General features: G+C 40.7%; 1 protein-coding gene across 1 annotated transcript; it reads left to right on the top strand.

The window, feature by feature from the left end:
- The first annotated feature begins 934 nt into the window (after positions 1–934).
- Positions 935–19,579, top strand: LOC311143716 (chondroitin sulfate synthase 2-like). Its single transcript, XM_084179586.1, has 4 exons — positions 935–1,409; positions 9,587–10,151; positions 15,080–15,262; positions 15,907–19,579. The coding sequence occupies exons 1-4, from the start codon at positions 1,123–1,125 to the stop codon at positions 17,167–17,169; spliced, it is 2,298 nt and encodes a 765-aa protein (XP_084035712.1). The 5' UTR covers positions 935–1,122; the 3' UTR covers positions 17,170–19,579.
- Positions 19,580–23,292: the final 3,713 nt, after the last annotated feature.

Raw genomic sequence — 23,292 nt, 5'->3', positions numbered from 1 at the left:
AACTGTATTCTATTCTATAATATTCTACTGTATCTTAGTCCATGCCGCTATGTCATTGCTTGTCCATAGCAATGACAGAGCATTTTGCACAACCCAAAACCCCTAATTTCCTCTATCCTAAAACCAATGCACCAAATGGTTAACAAGGTCCATTCATGCATAGGCTTATAGTGTTACGAATTCCCTGCCGGTGACTTATCCACACCTCACAGACCCAAGCTGTACACTCCACTCCCAATCCCCCACGACCCAGAGTCTGAGAGCAACAAAAAAAAGTGACAATCAAAAAGCATTATCCTCTAAAATTGCACATTTCCTCATAGTCCTCTATTTAGCCTCTTAGGGCCAGTTTCTCAGACACATATGAAGATAAATCAATATATAATAATTATTCTATAATTGTATTAGCATTTGTAGGCCTGTGACACCCCATGCCCTACATAAAACCAGGCCAAGGTTTCCAAGTCAAGAAGAGAAAAACAAAGTTCTTCTTGTAGTAGGGCATGTTTGAACAGTCATGCAGCTGAATATTTGTTTTATTTCACACAGTAACAGTGTATCATGAATTCATAGTAAGTAACCATGAATCATTAACAGCGCAATTTTGTTGTTGTTGTCTTAACCCGCAAATCTGGACTTTGTGTTTGATTGACTGTGACTCTAGGTTGCCCTCTAGTGTGGCAGCGCACCTCTGTAATAGGCTTTTCAGCTGAAGCAAGGATTTACTTTAAAACAGCTCCTTATTTAAACCAACATTTATGTAGGCCACAGTATTGTGATCTATTTAGCCATGGGCGAGGTCGATGGGTTTTATTTGACCAATTCTGTGATTCAGTAGGCTAAAGAAAGAGTGCTGGAAACGCCTATTCTTATGCATTTCTGACGTTGGTGTTTATTGGGGCGGAGCTAGAGACCACTGACACGTAAGAATCCTGCATTAATTCCTAGGAAGAAGCTACATAGGCCTACATCTTTTTAGTCGAGAAGGATGTCCTTTTAAACTATAACCAGCTGCTAATATTTTCTATTTGGATTGATGTATATAATTACCCAAAGAGTCTCACATTAGGGGCGAGTGTAGGCTGTAGAAAGGATCGAAGTATTCTATAGTCAACGTTGAAAATGAGATTTGCAATGTTTATTTCTCTGCTGAGGCCGATCGGGCCGGTTATTATCGGTGTTTCTTTGGGATTTACCTTAAGTTTACTTAGTGTGAATTGGGTAGAGGAATCTTGTGTCCTCGACGGGAAAGCAAGTGAAGAAATACGTTTGGCCCAAGATGGGAATTCAAAAGGAGCGAGGAGACCAAATTCGATATCGACGGTGGATGTGGATGCCGAGGAAGATTTTGAGCCAAGAATAGTGCCATATAAACCAGTCCAACAAAGCCAAACAAAGAAACTTTTTCGGTAAGCATTCAAAAACCATGGTTAAAACCCGAAAAGGTCAAATGTGTTATTATAAACATGTTTCAACAGTGTAGCCTACTTAGAGCTTATTTTTCCAGTTGACTGGGACTGTCTGTGACGCTATTGCCCCACAACCTTTTCAGAATGGATATTATGTTGGCAGTTTTCCTAGGAAAACTCCTTACTATGTTGCCAATTGGCCTTCAACAGTATATTATGAGCCTAGGTTAATTTAGGCATGTGGTTGTTTTCACCTCTTTCTTAATCAGTTTCTTTTTTTTGCATTATTTTTTAACTCATAGACCTATCAGATGTCAAGCACACTTAAACAACATCAGACAGGAATTGATGAACAATATAACATTACATTGGAAATCAGTCTTTCTTGGAATCTGCTGTTATTGTGCCCACTAAAACAGAAACATCTTTGAAAGGCCGACATTCCTGAAATGTTTCACTAATTTTACATCCTTCACCCTGTTTGTGGCCTTTAGTCTCCAACTACCAGAGTACAGTATTTTTGTCCATAACAAATTATTGAAAAGTTTTATTGACATAGTCTACCTATTGTATGTGCTAGAATATTTGGAGAATTGGTGCCATGTGCTTGCCTAACCTTGTATAGCAACAGTCAAGTTTTGCATCACAGTGTTGTTGTGGTGTGTTACCCTGGAACTATAATTTAATTTCAGCAGAATCTGGATAAATAATGTCATTGGGAGTAACTTTAACTATACCATGTTGTTACCACTTTATTCCACGATGTAACATGACTTACTTACTTAGTCCATTGGGTCCCTGGTGTGACATAAGGCCGAAACAATCTTCTGCCTTGTATCCTGTCCCATGAGACCCATCTTTTCTAGCTCAGCCTGTAATGTGAAGAACTACCAAAATGTTATTAGACAAAATATGCTAGGATGTTTTCTCATGACCTTCACAGCAGTGTGTAACAGTATTTGGTTTGATCTGAATAAAAAAAATGCCTATGAAAACATTAATTTCAGGGGGTTAGAATACGTTTTGCCCCTACACATTCCATGTTTCCTCATGGACAGCTAGCCAGTAAAAGAGATGTACAGGATAGATACTGTGTTTGTTCATTCAACCTGTCACACAGCTCCATTATATGAGATCGAGCTATGAGCTGCTGGGCCGAGGTCCTTCTCTGGTGCTAACTCTTAAATCTTGGACTCCAATGTCCAGGTTTCAAAGGCAGACAATCCTTAATCAGTTAACTATAGCAAATCAATTATTGATGGGATTATACATTGTGTGAATGGTTGCATTTGTTCAAACTTTAAGCATAAGAAAGTGCATGAAATAGTCAAGCTTTCGGATGGTGAATGAAGACTTTAAACATAAGTAATTGAAATGCTAAGATCCAATTGAAGTACCAGTATGTTTGCAGTACTGTGTGTGTGTGTGTATATATATATATATATACAGTACAAGTCAAAAGTTTGGACACACCTACTCATTCAAGGGTTTTTCTTTATTTGTACTATTCTTGACATTGTAGAATAATGGTGAAGACATCACAACTATGAAATAACACATATGGAATCATGTAGTAACCAAAAAAGTGTTAAACAAATCAAAATATTTTATATTTGAGATTCTTCAAATAGCCACCCTTTGCCTTGATGACATCTTTGCACACTCTTGGCATTCTCTCAACCAGCTTCATAAGGTAGTCACCTGGAACGCATTTCAATTAGCAGGTGTGCCTTCTTAAAAGTTAATTTGTGGAATTTCTTTCCATCTTAATGCGTTTGAGCCAATCAGTTGTGTTGTGACAAGGTGTGTGTGTGTGGGGGTGGGGGGGTGTATACAGAAGATAGCCCTATTTGGTAAAAGACCAAGTCCATATTATGGCAAGAACAGCTCAAATAAGCAAAGAGAAATGACAGTCCATCATTATTTTAAGACATGAAGGTCAGTTAATGCGGAACATTTCAATAACTTTTCAAAGTTTCTTCAAGTGCAGTCGCAAAAACATTCAAGGGCTATGATGAAACTCTCTCATTTATTATTATTATTTCACCTTTATTTAACCAGGTAAGCCAGTTGAGAACAAGTTCTCATTTACAACTGCGACCTGGCCAAGATGAGGACCGCCACAGGAATGGAAGACCCAGTGTTACCGCTGCTGCAGAGGATAAATTAATTAGAGTTACCAGCCTCCGAAATAGCAGCCCAAATAAATGCTTCACAGAGTTCAAGGCACAGACAAATCTCAACATCAACTGATCATAGGAGACTGTGTGAATCAGACCTTCATGGTAGAATTGCTGCAAAGAAACCACTACTAAAGGACACCAATAAGAAGAATAGACCTGCTGGGTCCAAGAAACACAAGCAATGGACATTAGACCGGTGGAAATTTGTCCTTTGGTCTGGAGTCCAAATTGGAGATTTTTGGTTCCAACCGCTGTGTCTTTGTGAGAGGCGGTGTGGGTGAACGGATGATCTCTGCATGTGTAGTTCCCATCGTAAAGCATGGAGGAGGTGGTGTTATGGTGTGGGGGTGCTTTGCTGGTGACACTGTCTGTGATTTATTTAAAATTCAAGGCACACTTAACCAGCATGGCTACCACAGCATTCTGCTGTGATACGCCATCCTATCTGGTTTGGGCTTAGTGGGACTATCATTTGTTTTTAAACTGGACAATGACCCAACACACCTCCAGGCTGTGTAAGGGCTATTTTACCAAGAAGGAGAGTGATGGAGTGCTGCATCAGATGACCTGGCCTCAACAATCCCCCGACCTCAACCCAATTGAGATGGTTTGGGATGAGTCGGACGGCAGAGTGAAGGAAAAGCAGCCGAGAAGTGCTCAGCATATGTGGGAACTCCTTCAAGACTGTTGGAAAAGCATTCCATGTGAAGCTGGTTGAGGAATGCCAAGAGTGTGCAAAGCTGTCATCAAGGCAAAGGGTGGCTATTTGAAGAATCTCAAATACATTTGTTTAACCCTTCTTTGGTTACTACATGATTCCATATGTGTTATTTCATAGTGTTGATGCCTTCACTATGATTCTACAATGTAAAAATAAAGAAAAACCCTTGAATGAGTAGGTGTGTCCAAACTTTTGACTGGTAGTGTGTGTGTGTATATATATATTTATTTATTAGTGCCTTGCATAAGTATTCAGCCACTTTCTTTAGGCAAACCTAAATTAGTTCAGGAGTATAATTTGCCTTAACAAATAACATAATAAGTGACATGGAATCTGTGTTAAATTATAGGGGTTGACATTATTTTTGAATGATTAACCCTTCATCTGTCCTCCATACATACTACATCTGTATGGTCCCTCTGTGAAATATTGTATTTCAAGCACAGATTTAACTACCAAGACCAGGGACCTTTTCAAAAGCCTCATAAAGAAGGGCAGTGGTTGGTAGATGGGTAACAATATCAAATCAGACATTGAATATATATTTTTGCTGTGTATTACAGTGGCTTATGAAAGTATTCACCCCCTTTGGCATTTTTCCTATTTCGTTGCCTTACAGCCTGGAATTTAAATTGATTTTTAGGGGGGTTGTATCATTTGATTTACACAACATGCCTACCACTTTGAAGATGCAAAATATTTTTTTTTTGATACAAACAACAGATAAGACAAAAAACAGAACTTGAGTGCGCATAACTATTCACCCCCCAAAGTCAATACTTTTGTAGAGCCACCTTTTGCAGCAATTACAGCTGCAAGTCTCTTGGGGTATGTCTCTATAAGCTTGGCACATCTAGCTACTAGGATTTTTGCCCATTCTTCAAGGCAAAACTGCTCCAGTTCCTTCAAGTTGGATGGGTTCTGTTGGTGTACAGAAATCTTTAAGTCATACCACAGATTCTCAATTGGATTGAGTTCTGGGCTTTGACTAGGCCATTCCAAGACATGTAAATGTTTCTTCTTAAACCACTCAAGTGTTGCTTTAGCAGTACGCTTAGGGTCATTGGCGAGTGGCGCAGTGGTCTAAGGCACTGCATCGCAGTGCTAGCTGTGCCACTAGAGATCCTGGTTCGAATCCAGGCTCTGTCGTAGCCAGCCGCAACCGGGAGACCAATGGGGCGGCGCACAATTGGCCCAGCGTCGTCCAGTGTAGGGGAGGGAATGGCCGGCAGGGAGGTAGCTCAGTTGGTAGAGCATGGTGTTTGCAACGCCAGGGTTGTGGGTTCGATTCCCACGGGGGGCCAGTATGAAAACATTTAATAATGTATGAACTAACTGTAAGTCGCTCTGGATAAGAGCGTCTGCTAAATGACGTAAATGTAAAATGTCATTGTCCTGCTGGAAGGTGAACCTCTGTCACAGTCTCAAATCTCTGGAAGACTGAAACAGGTTTCCCTCAGGAATTTCCCTGTATTTAGCGCCATCCATCATTCCTTCAATTCTGACCAGTTTCTCAGTCCCTGCCAATGGGGAAAAACATCCCCACAGCATGATGCTGCCACCCCCTGCTTCACAGATATAGCGTTTTCCTTGATGGCCAAAAAGCTCAATTTTAGTCTCATCCGACCAGAGTACCTTCTTCCATATGTTTGGGGAGTCTCCCACATGCCTTTTGGTGAACACCAAACGTGTTTGCTTATTTTTTTCTTTAAACAAAGGCTTTTTCCTGGCCACTCTTCCGTAAAGCCCAGCTCTGTGGAGTGTACGACTTAAAGTGGTCCTATGGACAGATACTCCAATCTCCGCTGTGGAGCTTTGCTGCTCTTTCAGGGTTATCTTTGGTCTCTTTGTTGCTTCTCTGATTAATGCCCTCCTTGCCTGGTCCGTGAGTTTTGGTGGGCGGCCCTCTCTTGGCAGGTTTGTTGTGGTGCATATTCTTTCCATTTTTTAAATAATTGATTTAATGGTGCTTTGTGGGATGTTAAAAGTTTCTGATATTTTTTTATAACCCAACACTGATCTGTACTTCTCCACAACTTTGTCCCTGACCTGTTTGGAGAGCTCCTTGGTCTTCGTGGTGCCCCTTGCTTAGTGGTGTTGCAGACTCTGGGGCCTTTTCAGAACAGGTGTGTGTGTGTATATGTATATGTGTGTATATATATATATATATATATGAATGAGATCATGTTATTTATTTTTTTGAATTTTTGAAACAAGTTATTTTTTTCACTTCACCAATTTGGACTATTTTGTGTATGTCCATTACATGAAATCCAAATAAAAATCAATTTAAATTACAGTTTGTACTGCAACAAAATAGGAAAAATGCCAAGAGGGGTGAATACTTTTGCAAGGCACTGTATATATTAAACCACCCAGACACATCAAAGATACAGTCGTTCTTCTGAACTGAGCTGCAGAACAGGAATGAAACTACTCAGGGATGTTACCATGAGGCCACTGGTGATTGTAGAACAGCTACAGAGTTCAATGTCTGTGATGGTAGAAAACTGAGGATGAATCAACAACATGTTAGTGACTCCACAATAATGACCTAAATGACAGAGTAAAATACATAACAAATATTCCAAAGGTTGCATCTTCTATGAAAGGAGGCACTAAAGTAACACTGCAAAAAACACAAAAACAAACAAACTTTATTTTCAAGCATGGTGGTGGCTGCATCATGGTATGGGTATGCTTGACATCTGCAAATACTCTGAAGGTTTTCAGGATAAAAAGAAACGGGATTGAACTAAGCACAGGCAAAATCCTAGAGGAATTTATCCTTTCAGCAGGACAATAACCTACAACACAAGGCCAAATCTACACTGGAGTTGCTTTCAAGAAGACGGTGCATGTTCCTGAGTGGCCAAGTTACAGTTTTGACTTAAATCTGCTTGAAAATCTATGACAAGACTTGAAAATTACTGTCTAGCCATGATCACCAAAATCTTGACAGAGCTTGAAGAATATTGAAAATAATAATGGCCAAATATTGTACAATCCAGTTGTGCAAAGCTCATATAGACTTACCCCAGAAGACTCACAGCTGTAATCGATGCCAAAGGGGTTTCTAACATGTATTGACTTAGGGAGCTTAATGCTTATGCAACGACTATATTTTTAAATATAATTTCTATCAGTCTTTTAAATGTTCTTCCACTTTGACAGAGTATTTTGTGTAAATTGTTGACAAAAAATTACAATTCAATTGTAATACCACTTTGTAACACAATAAAATGTGAAGAAATCCAAGGGTTCTGAATACTTTTGCAAGGCACTGTAAATGTATGTAAAAATCTCTGTATAGTATGTTTTTGTATACATTGAAAATAGCAGCAATCACTTAAAGGGGCACTCCTTAGTTGCTACATCCATTTTTGGATGATATGTACCCATTTGATTCTTGAAGAATATAACATACAGTGAGGGGAAAAAAGTATTTGATCCCCTGCTGATTTTGTACATTTGCCCACTGACAAAAAAACTGTCTACAATTGTAATGGTAGGTTTATTTGAACAGTGAGAGACAGAATAACAACAACAAAATCAAGCATTTCAAAAATGTTATAAATTGATTTGCATTTTAATAAGGGAAATAAGTATTTGACCCCCTCTCAATCAGAAAGATTTCTGGCTCCCAGGTGTCTTTTATACAGGTAATGAGCTGAGATTAGGAGCACACTCTTAAAGGGAGTGCTCCTAATCTCAGCTTGTTACCTGTATAAAAGACACCTGTCCACAGAAGCAATTAATCAATCAGATTCCAAACTCTCCACCATGGCCAAGACCAAAGAGCTCTCCAAGGATGTCAAGGACAAGATTGTAGACCTACACAAGGCTAGAATGGGCTACAAGACCATCGCCAAGCAGCTTGGTGAGAAGGTGACAACAGTTGGTGCGATTATTCGCAAATGGAAGAAACACAAAATAACTGTCAATCTCCCTCGGCCTGGGGCTCCATGCAAGATCTCACCTCGTGGAGTTGCAATGACCATGAGAACGGTGAGGAATCAGCCCAGAACTACACGGGAGGATCTTGTCAATGATCTCAAGGCAGCTGGGACCATAGTCACCAAGAAAACAATTAGTAACACACTACGTCGTGAAGGACTGAAATCCTGCAGCGCCCGCAAGGTCCCCCTGCTCAAGAAAGCACATATACAGGGCCGTCTGAAGTTTGCCAATGAACATCTGAATGATTCAGAGGAGAACTGGGTGAAAGTGTTGTGGTCAGATGAGACCAAAATCGAGCTCTTTGGTATCAACTCAACTCGCCGTGTTTGGAGGAGGAGGAATGCTGCCTATGACCCCCAAGAACACCATCCCCACCGTCAAACATGGAGGTGGAAACATTATGCTTTGGGGGTGTTTTTCTGCTAAGGGGACAGGACCACTTCACCGCATCAAAGGGACGATGGTCGGGCCATGTACCGTCAAATCTTGGGTGAGAACTACCTTCCCTCAGCCAGGGCATTGAAAATGGGTCGTGGATGGGTATTCCAGCATGACAATGACCCAAAACACACGGCCAAGGTAACAAAGGAGTGGCTCAAGAAGAGGCACATTAAGGTCCTGGAGTGGCCTAGCCAGTCTCCAGACCTTAATCCCATAGAAAATCTGTGGAGGGAGCTGAAGGTTCGAGTTGCCAAACGTCAGCCTCAACCTTAATGACGGAAAATATCTGCAAAGAGGAGTGGAACAAGATCCCTCCTGAGATGTGTGCAATCCTGGTGGCCAACTACAAGAAACGTCTGACCTCTGTGATTGCCAACAAGGGTTTTCCCACCAAGTACTAAGTCATGTTTTGCAGAGGGGTCAACTACTTATTTCCCTCACATACATGCGTTTTTCTGGATTTTTTGTTTGTTATTCTGTCTCTCACTGTTCAAATAAACCTACAATTAAAATTATAGACTGATCATGTCTTTGTCAGTGGGCAAACGTACAAAATCAGCAGGGGATCAAATACTTTTTTCCCTCACTGTAAATGCCTCATGAGCTTAGTTCAACTGTCGTACCCCATCAGAACCCAAAATATAAGCTTGTTTTACTCTAATATTTGCAAACAAAGTAAATGTAAACAACCACTTCACTATTATTTTGATATTGTGGATGATCAGTCCTTGCATCATAGCGTTTTCTATGGATTTGAGTGGTTCCATTTCTCCAGCCCAATCCCTCATCTTTTTACTGAAACTGTGGCGGGGAGTACACTGTTAATGTTTCAATTAAGGATTGCCGCTTTAATGTGTGTGTATGCTTTCCAGGGCTAAGTACATCAGTACAGAACTGGGGATCCGGGAGCGCCTCTTTGTAGGGATCCTGACATCCAAAAACACCATCAACACACTGGGAGTGGCCGTGAACCGCACCATCAGCCACCACCTGGACGCCCTGGTCTTCTTCACCGGCATGCGCAACCGCAAAGTGCCCCACGGCATGTTCGTGGTCACCCATGGGGACGAGAGGCTCATATGGAACATGTTCCAGACCATCAAGTACATCTTAGAGCACTATATCAATGAGTATGACTGGTTCTATCTAGCCCAGGACGACACCTATACGGAGGCAGACAGGATCAAACAGCTGGTGGCTCACCTGAGCATGGACCGGGAGCTTTACATGGGAAGTCCTGAGGAGTTTATAGGTGGGGAGATGGAGGGGAGGTACTGCTATGGTGGGTTCGGATACCTCCTGTCCCGTACCCTGCTGCTCCGGCTCAAACCCTTCCTGGAGAACTGTAGGAATGACATCCTGAGTGCCAGGCCTGACGAATGGCTGGGCAGATGCATCATTGATTATGTCAACACAAACTGTGTGGATGAGCATGAGGTAGGCTATGTATTATTACTGTCTTGTACAGAAGAGTTCCATGAAGGGACTGCTGTTCCATGGGTTTATGGTCCCTTTGTCCAAGAGACTGTTTCCCGGACATAGATTAGGCCTAGGCCTAGAATAAGAAGCATGTTTAATGGAGATTCTCCATTCAGTGTTTTTTAGTCCATGACTAGGCTTAATCTGTGCCCGAGAAAGCATCCCTGTGTTTCTCAGTAAGTGAATGTTTCTTGGGTCAACAAACCAGACCTGGGTTGAATACATCATATGTCAAATACTTGAGCTGCACTTGATTTAGTTCGTCCAGTACAATAGAACCGATGTATAGTCACAAAAGTGGACGTTGAAGTATTTAACATGTGTATTTGGCCCAGGTCTGCTCTGAATTGAAACCACAAGTCCACTACCTTTCACTGGCATCTCCCCCAAAAAGATGAAATAGAGCCTGACTTTATGAAGCCTCATAAACTTTACACTGCCTGCCAACATAACTCATTATCCGTCGGTGTAGTAGGCTGGTTCCTGCTCAGTAAAAGCTTGACACACACACACCATATGGTAAACACGAAGACCGTATACTACAACATCAACATATAAGATCCATCTTTCAAGATCTACCAGCCTCATGTTCGAACACTTTCTTTACAATCTACATTTGTCGTGAAAAATTATATTTTAAATTATATACTAGTGACCTCTATAGAATAAGGTATGTTGCACTATAGTAGTGCTAAAACATAGTTCTAACACCCATCAGTGTTTTAGCACTACGTTCTCTATAGAGACAGAAAGTTGACTGTCTGTCTCTCTTCACACTGTGGCCCCTGAGGGTACTTGTCCTCTCTTCTGTGACAGGGAGCTTTGCTTCTCCTGTTCTGCACTGACAGTCAGGGCCCCAGTGGAGCCCTGTCACAGTCACACTGCTTTTCCAAGTGACAGTTTAAAGACTGTGCACCTTAGCTAACTACATTGATTTAATCTGTTTGTATATGCTACCCTTTTTGGCTTAAAGTGTGGCCGCATGCACATTGCACCTGAATTTGTTCCAACAATATCACCAGTTATACACCATTCTACCGCAATACTATTTTATAACTTTTTAAAAACATAATGAGTAGTTAATTCAAGACAGTTTGAGTTTCCCTAAACTTTTTTCTGTGGCATGTAACCTTCTATACCCTCTTTACTTGGGCTTCCATTTTTTTCTCCTGTGGTCGGGCATTTGAGCAGGAAACCATCTTGTTTAAGAGTCTGTATTGGAACAGAAACAGAGGGCCTGTTTCACTGCTGCGTGGTCATCTTTCCTCAGGGCCAGCACAACAAATAGGGGAAAAGTCAGAAGAAAAAACATTGGAGAGTGTTATGAGGAAGTACAACTCACGTTTATCCTAATTGGTTGTCTCTTTAGATTAAAGCTGCAATATGTATCTTTTTGGGCGACCTGACCAAATTCACGTAAATGTGTGTTATAGATCTGTCATTCTCATTGAAAGCAAATCTAAGAAGCGGGAGATCTGTTCTATGTGCTCTATTTCTATGATTTCCGTGCTTAAGTTGCATTTTTGCTTCTTTTACTTTCTGCTTTGTACACTAGCTTCAAACAGCTGAAAAATACAATATTTTTTGTTTATGGAAAATATATTTCATGGCGGTTTAGATGGTACAATGATTCTCTACACCAGGGTTCTTCAATTCCGGTCCTGGAGGGCCGAAACACTCCTGTTTTTTATTTCTACCTGGTAGTTAATAGCACTCACCTGGTGTCCCAGGTCTGACTTAGCCCCTGATTAGAAGGAGAGGATGAAAAACAGAGGTGTTTCGGCCCTCCAGGCCCGGAATTGAAGAACCCTGCTCTACACTATACTTGCTTGTTTTGTCACAAACTGAAATTAGGCAAACAATTAGAATTTTTGCAACCAGGAAATGGCGGCGTGACTTCTGCATAGTGCATCTTTAAGTGGAGTCTTATTACTTATGGTCATTTAGGTGTTATTCGTACACTGACACCATACATTCCAGTAGTGTTTTTCCCTATGAAGCCATTTCCATAAGTTTGTTAAACATTAATTGTTTGGACAGAAGTTGTTTTATTAGTCGTAAGTACGGGATACGCAAGGTATACATCGTCCAACTAAATGTTTACTTGCAGGTTCCTTCTCGACAATGCAACAGCAATAAGAAATACTAAAAGAATAAGAATACAAACATAAAGTAAAATGGCAGAATAGAAAACGTTTTCGCATAAGTATAATACAGGAAGTCACTGTTTTTAGTACAATATTTACACTTGTATTGGGGGAGGGGAGAATGGGGAGAAAGTGTATACATTTAGCAGTATAATAAGAGTCTGGTAGCAGTTGTGATGTGTGCTAAAGTGCGGAGAATTAGAGCAGGTGGTCAGTCCAGTTCAAGTGTTCAGCAGTCTGATGGCTTGTAGATAGAAACTGTCTCTGAACCTGTTGGTATCAGACCTCATGCTCCGATACATCTTGTGTGTGGGGTCCTTGATGATGCTGCGTGCCTTCCTTAGGCACTGTTTTGAGTAGATGTCCTGGATGGGTGGAAGCACGGTCCCAGTGAAGTACTGGGCCATCTTCACCACCCGCTGGAGTGCCTTGCAGAGCATTTGAACCAGTGGGATGTGTGTATTCTATTTAATTCATTGAGAAAATACAATCTAAAGTGCTGTACTCTTACATGTTGTTAGGATCCTAAATAAAATGGTTGTTGGAACTCTTAGTACAGAGAAAGTTGTTGCTCAAAAAGAAACCTTGCGGCAATAGCCATACTCCCCCTTTTGTGATGGCTGATACGGTCATAGGGGTTAATGTGTTTGGAAACAGCTAGTGAAACAGCCATTTAAGGAAAGTTTTTCTAAAACATGTCAGAGGACCAATGTGTGATAGTGGAGCATCATCAGGGCTAAACGTCTATATCATTCTGAAATGCTGTTTTAGTGAGGAAAGATGACTAATAGCCTTAGGTGAACTTGAACTGATTCACTGTCAGATAACACTGACACATCCTCTTAGTTTTTTTTCATACCTTGTCTGCTTCTCTTCGAGAGCACCCCTTGTCTCCCCTTACATTAATATACTCCATCCAAATAGATAGGAAAGCTTCCTATCCATTTTCAAGTAAACAATTCTATCAGCGTTCAACCGTCACTAGTAAATAATACACAGGGCTGTATTTCCGGCAGGCGCTAAGGCGGCGCAAGTGTCAAACGCATGTTAGTTGGTAATTTCGGCATGTCAAATATTTTTTTTTTTACCCCTTGCGTGAGGTTCGGCAGGCTTGCGCTGAGGTGGCAGGGGTAGCAATATTTGAGGTGTGTCCTCAAAAACAAGTGCAAAAATGAAAATGTCATGGAGCACAAATGGTGAGATTTAAGACCAACGAAGAGCAGGCCTTTGCGGTTACATGGTTGGTAATGACAGGATCTTGAGAGCGGGAGCGCAAACCTATTCAGCCGTGACGCACAGTGCCCATATGCTCATGTAACGAGAGGAAATTTGCATTTTGCGCTGGTAACCCTCGCGTTTAGAAACATAAAACATTTGCATTTTGCAAGTTCATTCAAAACCAAGCATAGCCTCCCCTCCCCTCAGAAGGCAGTTTTTTGGGGGCATTCGCCAAGTAGCAGCCTATCAATAAAGGGTTTGGCACGTGAGACTGCTTTGAAATAAACATTAAACACCAAAGCTTTACTAAAAGATCAAGTCTGGGAGCAGCAAAAAAGTGAGTGGACATACCCTTTTTAACATTATTTCAGCCAGCTCCCGTTTATTATTTTGGACATGCGTAAAACCTCTATGTACATGTGTCCATATGCCCATCAGAAACAAGAGATGAGAGGATGCCGGTGACCCTCGTATTTAGAAACAAAAAAAACTAACAATTGCTTGTCTTCCGTTTCATTTGATCAAAAACCAAACTGATTAGAATGAGTCACCGTCCTTGGCTTTATGGTGAGAACGTCCATGGCTCGCATGCAATGCAATTTAGGAGCTGTCTGCTATTTCTGGAGAAGTGCGAATGTGATCTGTAGTGCAAGTAAAACATAATATTTGGTAGCAGTAGCCTATAATGGTGAGTGGACATTACCCCTCTTTTATATTGAATTTGGATCTTTGTCCATCTTCTGTGAAAAGTTTGGAAGTGCATAAAACCCTCCATAGTCTATATTGACTCACTATTATATGCCCACAGGGAGCCATTACGGTGGCTGTAACTATATATTTAGACAGCCTATTTAAAACAAGTTGTTTCGATTATAATTATTCACTATTTTTAAGCCGTATCAATAGTGACTTTAATCTTGCTTATTGACAACGTTTGGCATGTCCATGGTTCAGACATGGATGACAATGCAATTTACAGTTGGCCTAGCCCCTATATCAATGCAAATGCTATGTTAAACAATATATTTCCATATTGAAGCCGTGCAATTACTTCTTAGAACAATGTGCCCTGCAAACATGTTCAACATGTTTAGCAAATATGGGACAGGCCTACATACATTTTATTTTGTTTCTGTAGGCTATATAGGCTATAACAAACTAACATTCAAATCAGAGTTGATGACAACGCAATACATAAAAGACTGTAAATACACAACTTGAAGCAACCACATATTTAGCCATGGAGCACGTTCTGATTGGCCAGTGAGGGGTCAAGCCTTGACACACCTATTTTATTTATTCATCAAAACCCAGCCCTTTCACACCACCACCAGCTACTGCGGCCATAATTCCCACTGTGAAAATAGCAAGAATATAGCATTACTGACAGCACTGAGATTTACCACTGAGTTAGATTTGTTAAAATAGAGCCCAAAGAGTTATAACTCAGTCTTCTGTTTGTTTTCACCCAATTTCCCATGATACCACATTGCTAAATGTATATACATTTTTTGTTTTCAGGGGCTGCAGTACTACCGTTACGAGATGGGCAAGAACTCAGATCCGAGTAAGGTGGAGAATGTGCAGTTTAAGAATGCCTTGACTGTCCACCCGGTGTCTGACCCTGAGCAGATGTACAGACTACACAAACACTTCACTGAACTCGAACTTCAGAGGACATACGATGAGATCGAGAAGCTGCAGGTAAACGATCTGATCCTGAACACCACAAAACATCCTTTGTTCAGTGAACACCGACATAGTCAGTCTCCCTGTCTGTTTTCATTTAACATCAAGCGCTGAAGGCTTATTTATTTAAGTCGAATATTTGTTTTGTGAATGACTCCACTCTCTTGGTTGGACATAATTATCCTTTTAAAGACATGCTCAGGAACCTTGCCAACTAGTAAGTGTTTTTTTTAAACCTCCCGCTTTGGGCTGGATGAGTCGATGTGTAGTTCATTCATGCGTAATCTATGAGCAGAATTCCCTAGTTTGAACGTTTTCTGGAAGCTTAGCGGCGCCATTTTCCCTACATTTTTCAACACGTGGGCCAGCCCTCTAGCAATTTGAGTTCAAGCCAATGAGATTCAGCCCCTCGCCATTTGAGTGACAGCTAGCAAGATGTACACAGCAGAGAGGGAGAGAGAGCAATAACGTTGTGCACATATCTGCACATATGTGACGTAGTATGCAATTTTCTGAGACCACTTTTGGCTCGTGAGCACTACTTTCAGAACTACTGGCTAAAACATATACAAAGGTACTGGAGAATCTCTTTAATTGTAGCAGTACAGTATCACTGTCAGCTTGTGACTATATGTGTACATCTCCTCATGTGTCCACAGGCAGAGATAAAGAATGTGAGCAAAGTGGCTTTTGCTGGCAACCGGAGCTCCCAGTGGCCCATTGGGATCAATCCTCCGTTTGAGCCTAAGTCTCGTTTTGAGGTCCTCCGATGGGACTACTTCACAGAGGAGCAAGTGTATTCATGCATTGACGGCTCCCCCAAGTGTGAACTGCGTGGCATTGATCGGTTGGACGTGGCCGCCATCATCGAGATAGCCATGGGGGAGCTGAACAAGAAGTACAAGCCTGTCCTCCACCTGAAGAAGCAGCAGCTGATCAACGGCTACCGGCGCTTTGACCCCACTCGGGGCATGGAGTACACCCTGGACCTGCAGCTGGAGGTAGTCAACCAGAAAGGCCGCAGTCGCTCCATCACCAAGAGGGTCCACCTGGTGCGTCCTCTGAGTCGCATCGAGATCATCCCCATGCCTTACGTCACAGAGGCCACCAGGGTTCATATCATCTTACCACTGACCTTTCAGGATCGGGGCGCCGTCAACCATTTTCTTGAAGTGTTTGCTGCAAATTTGTTTGAGACCAGTGAAAACGCCATCTTGACTTTACTGTTTATCTACGACCCATTCGAGGCCCAGCAGGTCAACCAGAATGACATATTCTCCAGTGTTAAAGCCCAGATCAATGCCTACGAACGCAAGTATCCGGCAGTGAAGATCCTGTGGATAAGTGTCAAGACCGAAACCCCTTCTCAAATCAAATTCATGGACATCATCTCCAAGAAGCACCCAGTAGACACGCTGTTCTTCATCACGAACGTCAACACCAACATCAACTCAGAGTTCCTCAACCGTTGCCGCATGAACTCCATCAACAACTGGCAGGTATTCTTCCCAATCCACTTCCAGGACTACAACCCAGACATCGCCTTCCACAACCAGGAGCCCCCACCCACAGTAGACCTGGTCAAGGACGCCGGACACTTTGACCGCAGTTCTTTTGAGGAGGCGTGCTTCTACAACTCGGACTATATGGTGACGCGCACACGCATGGCCTCCGACGTGCAGGAGAACGAGGAGATCCTGGAGACCTTGGATATCTACGACATGTTTGTCAAGTACTCCACCCTGCATGTGTTCAGGGCTGTGGAGCCGGCTCTGCACCAGAAGTACCGCTACCAGGCCTGTAACCCGCAGCTTAGTGAGGACATCTACCACAGGTGTGTCCAGAGCAACCTGGATGGCCTGGGATCCCGTTCCCAGCTCGCCATGCTGTTATTTGAACAAGAGCAAGGAAATAGCACTTGAGCACAAGCCCCCTTAGAAACTTGACCTAGAATGTGTGTGATTGTGTGAATGCGTGCTTGTTTGCGTGCGTTTTGATTGTGTGTATGCGTGCTTGTTTGTGTTTTAAAACTAATGCAGTACATTCCTAAGCGGAAATCTTTTTACTAAATGTTTACAATAAAAATGTGCTGTCCGTACAGAAACCGATGCTGGAACCAAATGTGTTTTAAGCCTTCGGATTTGGTGGTCATGCTGGGACGTCTATCTCATTATTTTAATATGTTACAAAAGTTCTACATACCTTTTGATGTGGCTCTTGAGGGTATGGCTTTAAACCTGCAAAACGTTTGATACTTGGTCATTTGCAGTTTAGTAATCACTACTAAAGCACATCTCAATATGTGTGCCTTTTTTAATGTATGTCAGTCCTCTTGTATTTTCATGTCCGTTATCATATCTAGCAAAATATGTAGAGATTTTTACATGTATACATTTATCAATATTTGAGTCCCCTTACTTTCACATTACACTTTTCACATTTTAATGAATGAGCTGGCATCTGAAATATAGATTCACTCTACTCACATGTTAACCGGAAGGAAGCTTTATGGCACTGACCTCATCAGATGCAGAATGAGATTACTGTTGGGCTGAGAGGATTGGACGGTATGTGTCGGTACTGTAGGTCCCCATAGGTGAGGTCCCAAACAAGCCTGTAGATGTAGAGCCTCTTCAGGAGTTTGCAGTGTTACAGAAAAGAAAAAAAAGAAAGGAGAATGATGTAACCTTTAGCCATAACAGTCCTTGTACAGAGCTGAGAGGCTAACGCACAGTTCAGACGCTGCACTTTGGTGAGTCTAACTGAATAGATATTAAGAGTGAGTTGACGTACTGATTGGTTTCATACAACCGCTCTCAACACTACAGACTTCCTTGTTGGTTTTGGGTCAAATTCAGGCATAACAACACCTCTTGTTTAAAAAAAAAATTATTGCACTAAAAGGACAAAGAAAGACGACTCCCACACCTATGCAGCGTGGAAGTTAATGTTTGAAACATTTGACATTTTTTGAACGTTCGAGTACTCTTTTTTTTCGAGTACTCAAATAAAATAAAAAAATATTTTTAGAAGGAAAAGAAAAGTGCATTCATCTATATGCCAACAGATGGCAACAATGCCTAATTTATCATAACCATAACACATAACAAATCCTAATCGCCCCAAATATATTCAAACAATAAAAATGCAAGTGCCATTTAAGATGAATTTATTGAAACCGTAATATCAACTGGTTATATTATGGAACACAATCTTCAAAAAGTCAGTAACCTCAGCATTGGCGTTTGCTTGTAGATCCCAATGGCTGTGTAATGGCTTAGCCTTTTGTTAATTTAGCAGACAAGACGCTCTTATTTCCCGAGCCCTTATCACAGTCAAAACATCGATTTCATAGTAAAAAAAAAAAACATTATAAAATGGAACAGAATATTTTTCCAAATGAAAAATGTTACCAGTGTGAAGTGATGCGCATTGCGTGTCTGGAACAGTTATTGTCAGTGATAATTTGAAACGGGGCTCAATTTGGTGAGTCAAATTTTTTTACTAAAACTTTTACAAACTAAAATCTGTCTTTTCGATATACAGACGTTCAATGTAGTTTATTCTGCCTGTTCTTTTGGAATTTTCTAAATGGATGAACAATTTCACATTGAACACTGCATGGTTATGAATTACGGCCACAACATCTGTTTGGTGAGTAGGCATATACTTATTTATTCTGATGAAAATACGCTCTTTGTCTTTAGTTTGATAATGTTTTTACATATGTTAAGTGTGGAACCTGTCTATGTTTAGGGGGGTTATAGCCTAGGCTAACCAATTCTAAATGGCACTAGCAGTTCGCAAAGTAGCTTAAGCGGAAAATAGACGGGAAACAATTATTCCAAAACTGCAGCTCGTTGCTGGAACACCAGTCCATTTTAAATTTGTGATAAAACTGTCTTCATTTTGCAAGGAATGTAGCTTGTGTATCCAATCCGTTAGATAAGTATTTACAGGCATTTATTTCTGTAGGCCAGTGGTGTAAGGTACTTAAGTAAAAAATACTTCAAAGTACTACTTAAGTAGTTTTTTGGCGTATCTGTAATTTACTTTATTTATATTTTTGACTACTTTTACTTCACTACATTCCTAAAGAAAATGATGTACTTTTTACCCCATACATTTTCCCTGACACCCAAAAGTATTTGTTACATTTTGAATGCTTAGCAGGGCAGGACAAATGCTCAATTCACACACTCAAGAGAACCTCCCTGGTCATCCCTACTGCCTCTTATCTGGCAGACTCACTAAACACAAATGCTTCATTTGTAAATGTCTGAGTGTTGAAGTGTGCCCCTAGCAATCCGTAAATAAAAACACAAGACAATTGTGCCGTCTGGTTTGCTTAATATAAGGAATTTTAAATGATTTATACTTTTCATACTTAAGTACATTTTAGCAATTACATTTACTTTTAATACTTAAATATGTTTGAAACCAAATACTTTTAGACTTTTACTCAAGTAGTATTTTACTGGGTGACTTTCACTTGTACTTGAGTCATTTTCTCTTAAGGTATCTTTACTTTTACTCAAGTATGACAATTGGGTACTTTTTCCACCACTGCTGTAGGCCTAACGGGAGCTTGTGTGCGCACTCAGCACGCTTGTGTGGAAGGAGCGGTCAGAACGCAATTGAGTGAATGAAACATGGAGGGGAAAGCGAATTTGGGGAGAAGAAAGGTGTGATGCTTGGTTTCTTTTTTGTTGTGCCCTGCAAATGCACATGTTCATATGGAACACAAGAGTCAAGGCAAATTAACGTTGTCTAAAGACACAATTTCACTTGCCCGTTTGGGCAGCCACAAAGCACATTCAACCAAATAGTTTTACAGTATTTGGAAAAAAAAAGTGATCTCTTGTTAAAGATTGAGCTTTGACGTCCGTTTGAGTACTCAATTACTCATGCCCATCCCTACTCGGTTAACGTACGGTGTCTTCAGATTTCCTGTCTCCCAGTCTCCTCATACCTAAAATAAACCATGAGATCTGTTGGCTTTAGCGAAATTACTGTGTAACGTAGATGTTCTATTTTCTCCCGAGATTGCAAATAATTCTGTACATTGATGTAGTGCCCATCATTTATGAATGTTTCAAGCGCTGTGCTGAGAAGAGACACATTCTAAAGTGATTTTCGTACCAGATTAGGCAAGCATTTTCGCTAACGCTAACCCTTTTCCTCAGTCTCCTACCCTGCTGCGTAAGTTCTCCTAACCTGCTACGAAAAAGTCATTGAAGTGGCGTGAAAAGAGTTTCCCGCGTTGAGAAGTTGTTTTTGCCGTCTGTTCCTGGTTTCAAAGAGCACCAAAAACTATACTAACCATGAGCCTTAGCGTTTCTGCCGCCACAGAAACAGACCCTGGGTCTGTTCTAACATGACCAACAACCTGTGAATCAGAGGCCATGATTGTGCTTTTGTTGTGGGTGGTAGCGAAGCAACCTTTTATTTGCATGCAATTAACATCTGAATATGCATGACCATTTCTCACGACAGTGGAAGAATTGCTCTTGCGCGCTGCATGAAACGGAGACACGCGTCACACGCACCGCTCCGAAAGAGCGGCAGAGGCTGCCGAACTATAGTTAAAAGTCAGACAAGGCGCACTGCATGATTTCAGACCGCACTCTTCCAAAGAGAAAGTTAAATTTTTTAGTTTGGTGCGGCGATAGAGCAGTGTTTGAACTAGGGCTAACTTTGTGACTGGACTAGTTCATAGTAGTTGCTGGTTTCGGTATGTTACACACCAAAATGTAATCTCAATATATTAAAGTAGGTATTTGAAATCAGTTGAACAAGAATGTAATTATTGAGGGCAATCATGATTGTGGTATGACGTGTATAAGTTGGCAGTCAACATTGTTACGTGTTACATGAATGTTACATTACATTTCTATTACATCAGAATATACCTGAAGATATACATAGGGTGCGTTTGTAAATTCACTGTGGAGTGCCAGAGAGCGCTCAGAGTGCGCTCTGGGCGTTCGTAAATTCAGAGCTTTGTCAGATTGTCTGTTTTGTAAATTCAGAGCGTTTTGCTCTCGGAGTTTTAGAGCGCACACTGGATGCTCTGGCCAAGGAGTAGGGTTGATCCGAGCGTTCTGACCTCACAACCGCAGTCAAGCACCCAAACTAACTGGCTAAAGTTAGCTAGCTTGCTAGCTACTTCCAGAGACAAATGAGAGAACACCTCACTCTGACCATTTTACTTGCCCTAGCAGAGCTGGTTAGGCCGTTTTCATGTTATCCAGAGCATTGGTGACTGTAACTGTGCTGCTGGCAACAATTTAATTAAGGTTTTTTGAGATGTTTACTGACACCGGCCATATTCAATGGGTGTTGAGCATTCATAAATTCATCAGTTATTCTGCGCTCTGGCACACTCAGATGAGAGTGCTCTGAAAGATAGCCAGAGTGAATTTATGAACGCACCCATAGTTTGAAATTACATTGATATTGACATTTCCCTGCAACATTTCTGTCAAGTTTTTTATTATGATAAGTATTATTATATTTATTTAAATGGTAACACATTGTAGCCCTAAATATGTAATAGTTTGACATCAAACAAATAGCTGTACACCCCAGTTCCCGCTTAGTATTGTGCAACCAGAGGCCTTTTGAGTGGGCGCTGCAGGTACTAGAAACCTGAGTTTGAAATAAGAGCTTAAGTAAAATATGTGCAATACTTTATAGATTATAACAAAGAAATTAACTGTCCAATCAAGAACAAGGATTACAATTTTTTAACATGTTGCAAGTACATACTCTAAATTATATTTATTTAAAACTTATACCAAGGAAATATCCTGTGTAACAACACTGAATGTGACATGAACTACATTAAGACTTAACTTGCATTACTGTTTTGTGTGTTAATTAATACACTATGTTTCCAACATTAGATTTATATTGTATTATACTGACACAAAAACGAAATGGACACTTTTTTAATCTATCATGAAATGAAAACATACTTAAAAGAAATAACCTAATTCCCTTGTAAATCTTGATTTTAAATGTATATCCTGATTTTCCAAGTGGTTTTGTAATTGCATCCACAATTCTTAATGCATGTCTACTTCACCAGAGACTATTATGCAAATTCAGAATGCTGAAGCTCAAATAGAGATTTCCATTGTTTGCTTTGTATCTGTGTGTGTATATAATATTTGTCTTGTAACTGTTCTGTTATTAGCTTTGTTTACACAAATTGTAATAATATTGTGCGGGACGGCGTGATAGACGTTTCCTACTTTGTATTTTACACTGTGTCTGTTGAGTATTCTCCAAGTATTGGATTCAGTCAGAGTTCGGTCAATCATTTATTTACCAGTAATTTGAAGTATCCAGTGTACTGTAGTATGTTTCTAATGGTAGTGTTAACCAAAGCCATTACTCATCAAATTGAGAAACCGTGATAGGTTGGAAATTCAATCCGTATCCTCCCCTTAAAGCAGCTGGCCCAAGGCTATCCAGACCTATATGAAAAGGTCCTGTGTACAGTACAAACTGTAAATGATGTTTTGCCCCCATCTTAGGACATTCGTTACACAGTACACACGTGCAGAACAGTTCTTACTTGCCAACAGAAAACAAAATACTCATTGATAAATCTTCTGTTACAAAGATTTTGCATGTCATATTAATCCAAATTAGTCATTATGTAGATATAACACTCAATGGTATACTGAAATCCTCAATGAACTGTGAATTATTGTAATTATGAAATAAACAATATTTGAGAATGAACGTTTTATCTTAGTTCCTGTTTAAAATGTGTGGTTGGTGATGAACTAGCGTGGAGAAATCGGAGCATTACATTGAGTCAGTGGAGCCAACAAAGCCAAGGATGTCCTTTAGGTGTCAGCAAAAGAGCACATAATCATTCAGCCACGGCCAAATGTCGGCTGTTTATCAACATTGCGAAAAGTGTGTGCGACGACCAAATTGCTTCTGTTATATGTTTAAAACCGCACACTTTCAAAGTTTCAAAGCCAGGACGCTATATTATATATTAGCATATTCTGTACATCTTATTT

Source organism: Coregonus lavaretus, assembly GCF_964263955.1.
Source record: "Coregonus lavaretus genome assembly, chromosome: 16".
NCBI lineage: Eukaryota > Metazoa > Chordata > Actinopteri > Salmoniformes > Salmonidae > Coregonus > Coregonus lavaretus.
The sequence above is the reverse complement of the archived record's forward strand: the minus strand, read 5'-3'. Positions and strand labels throughout refer to the sequence as shown.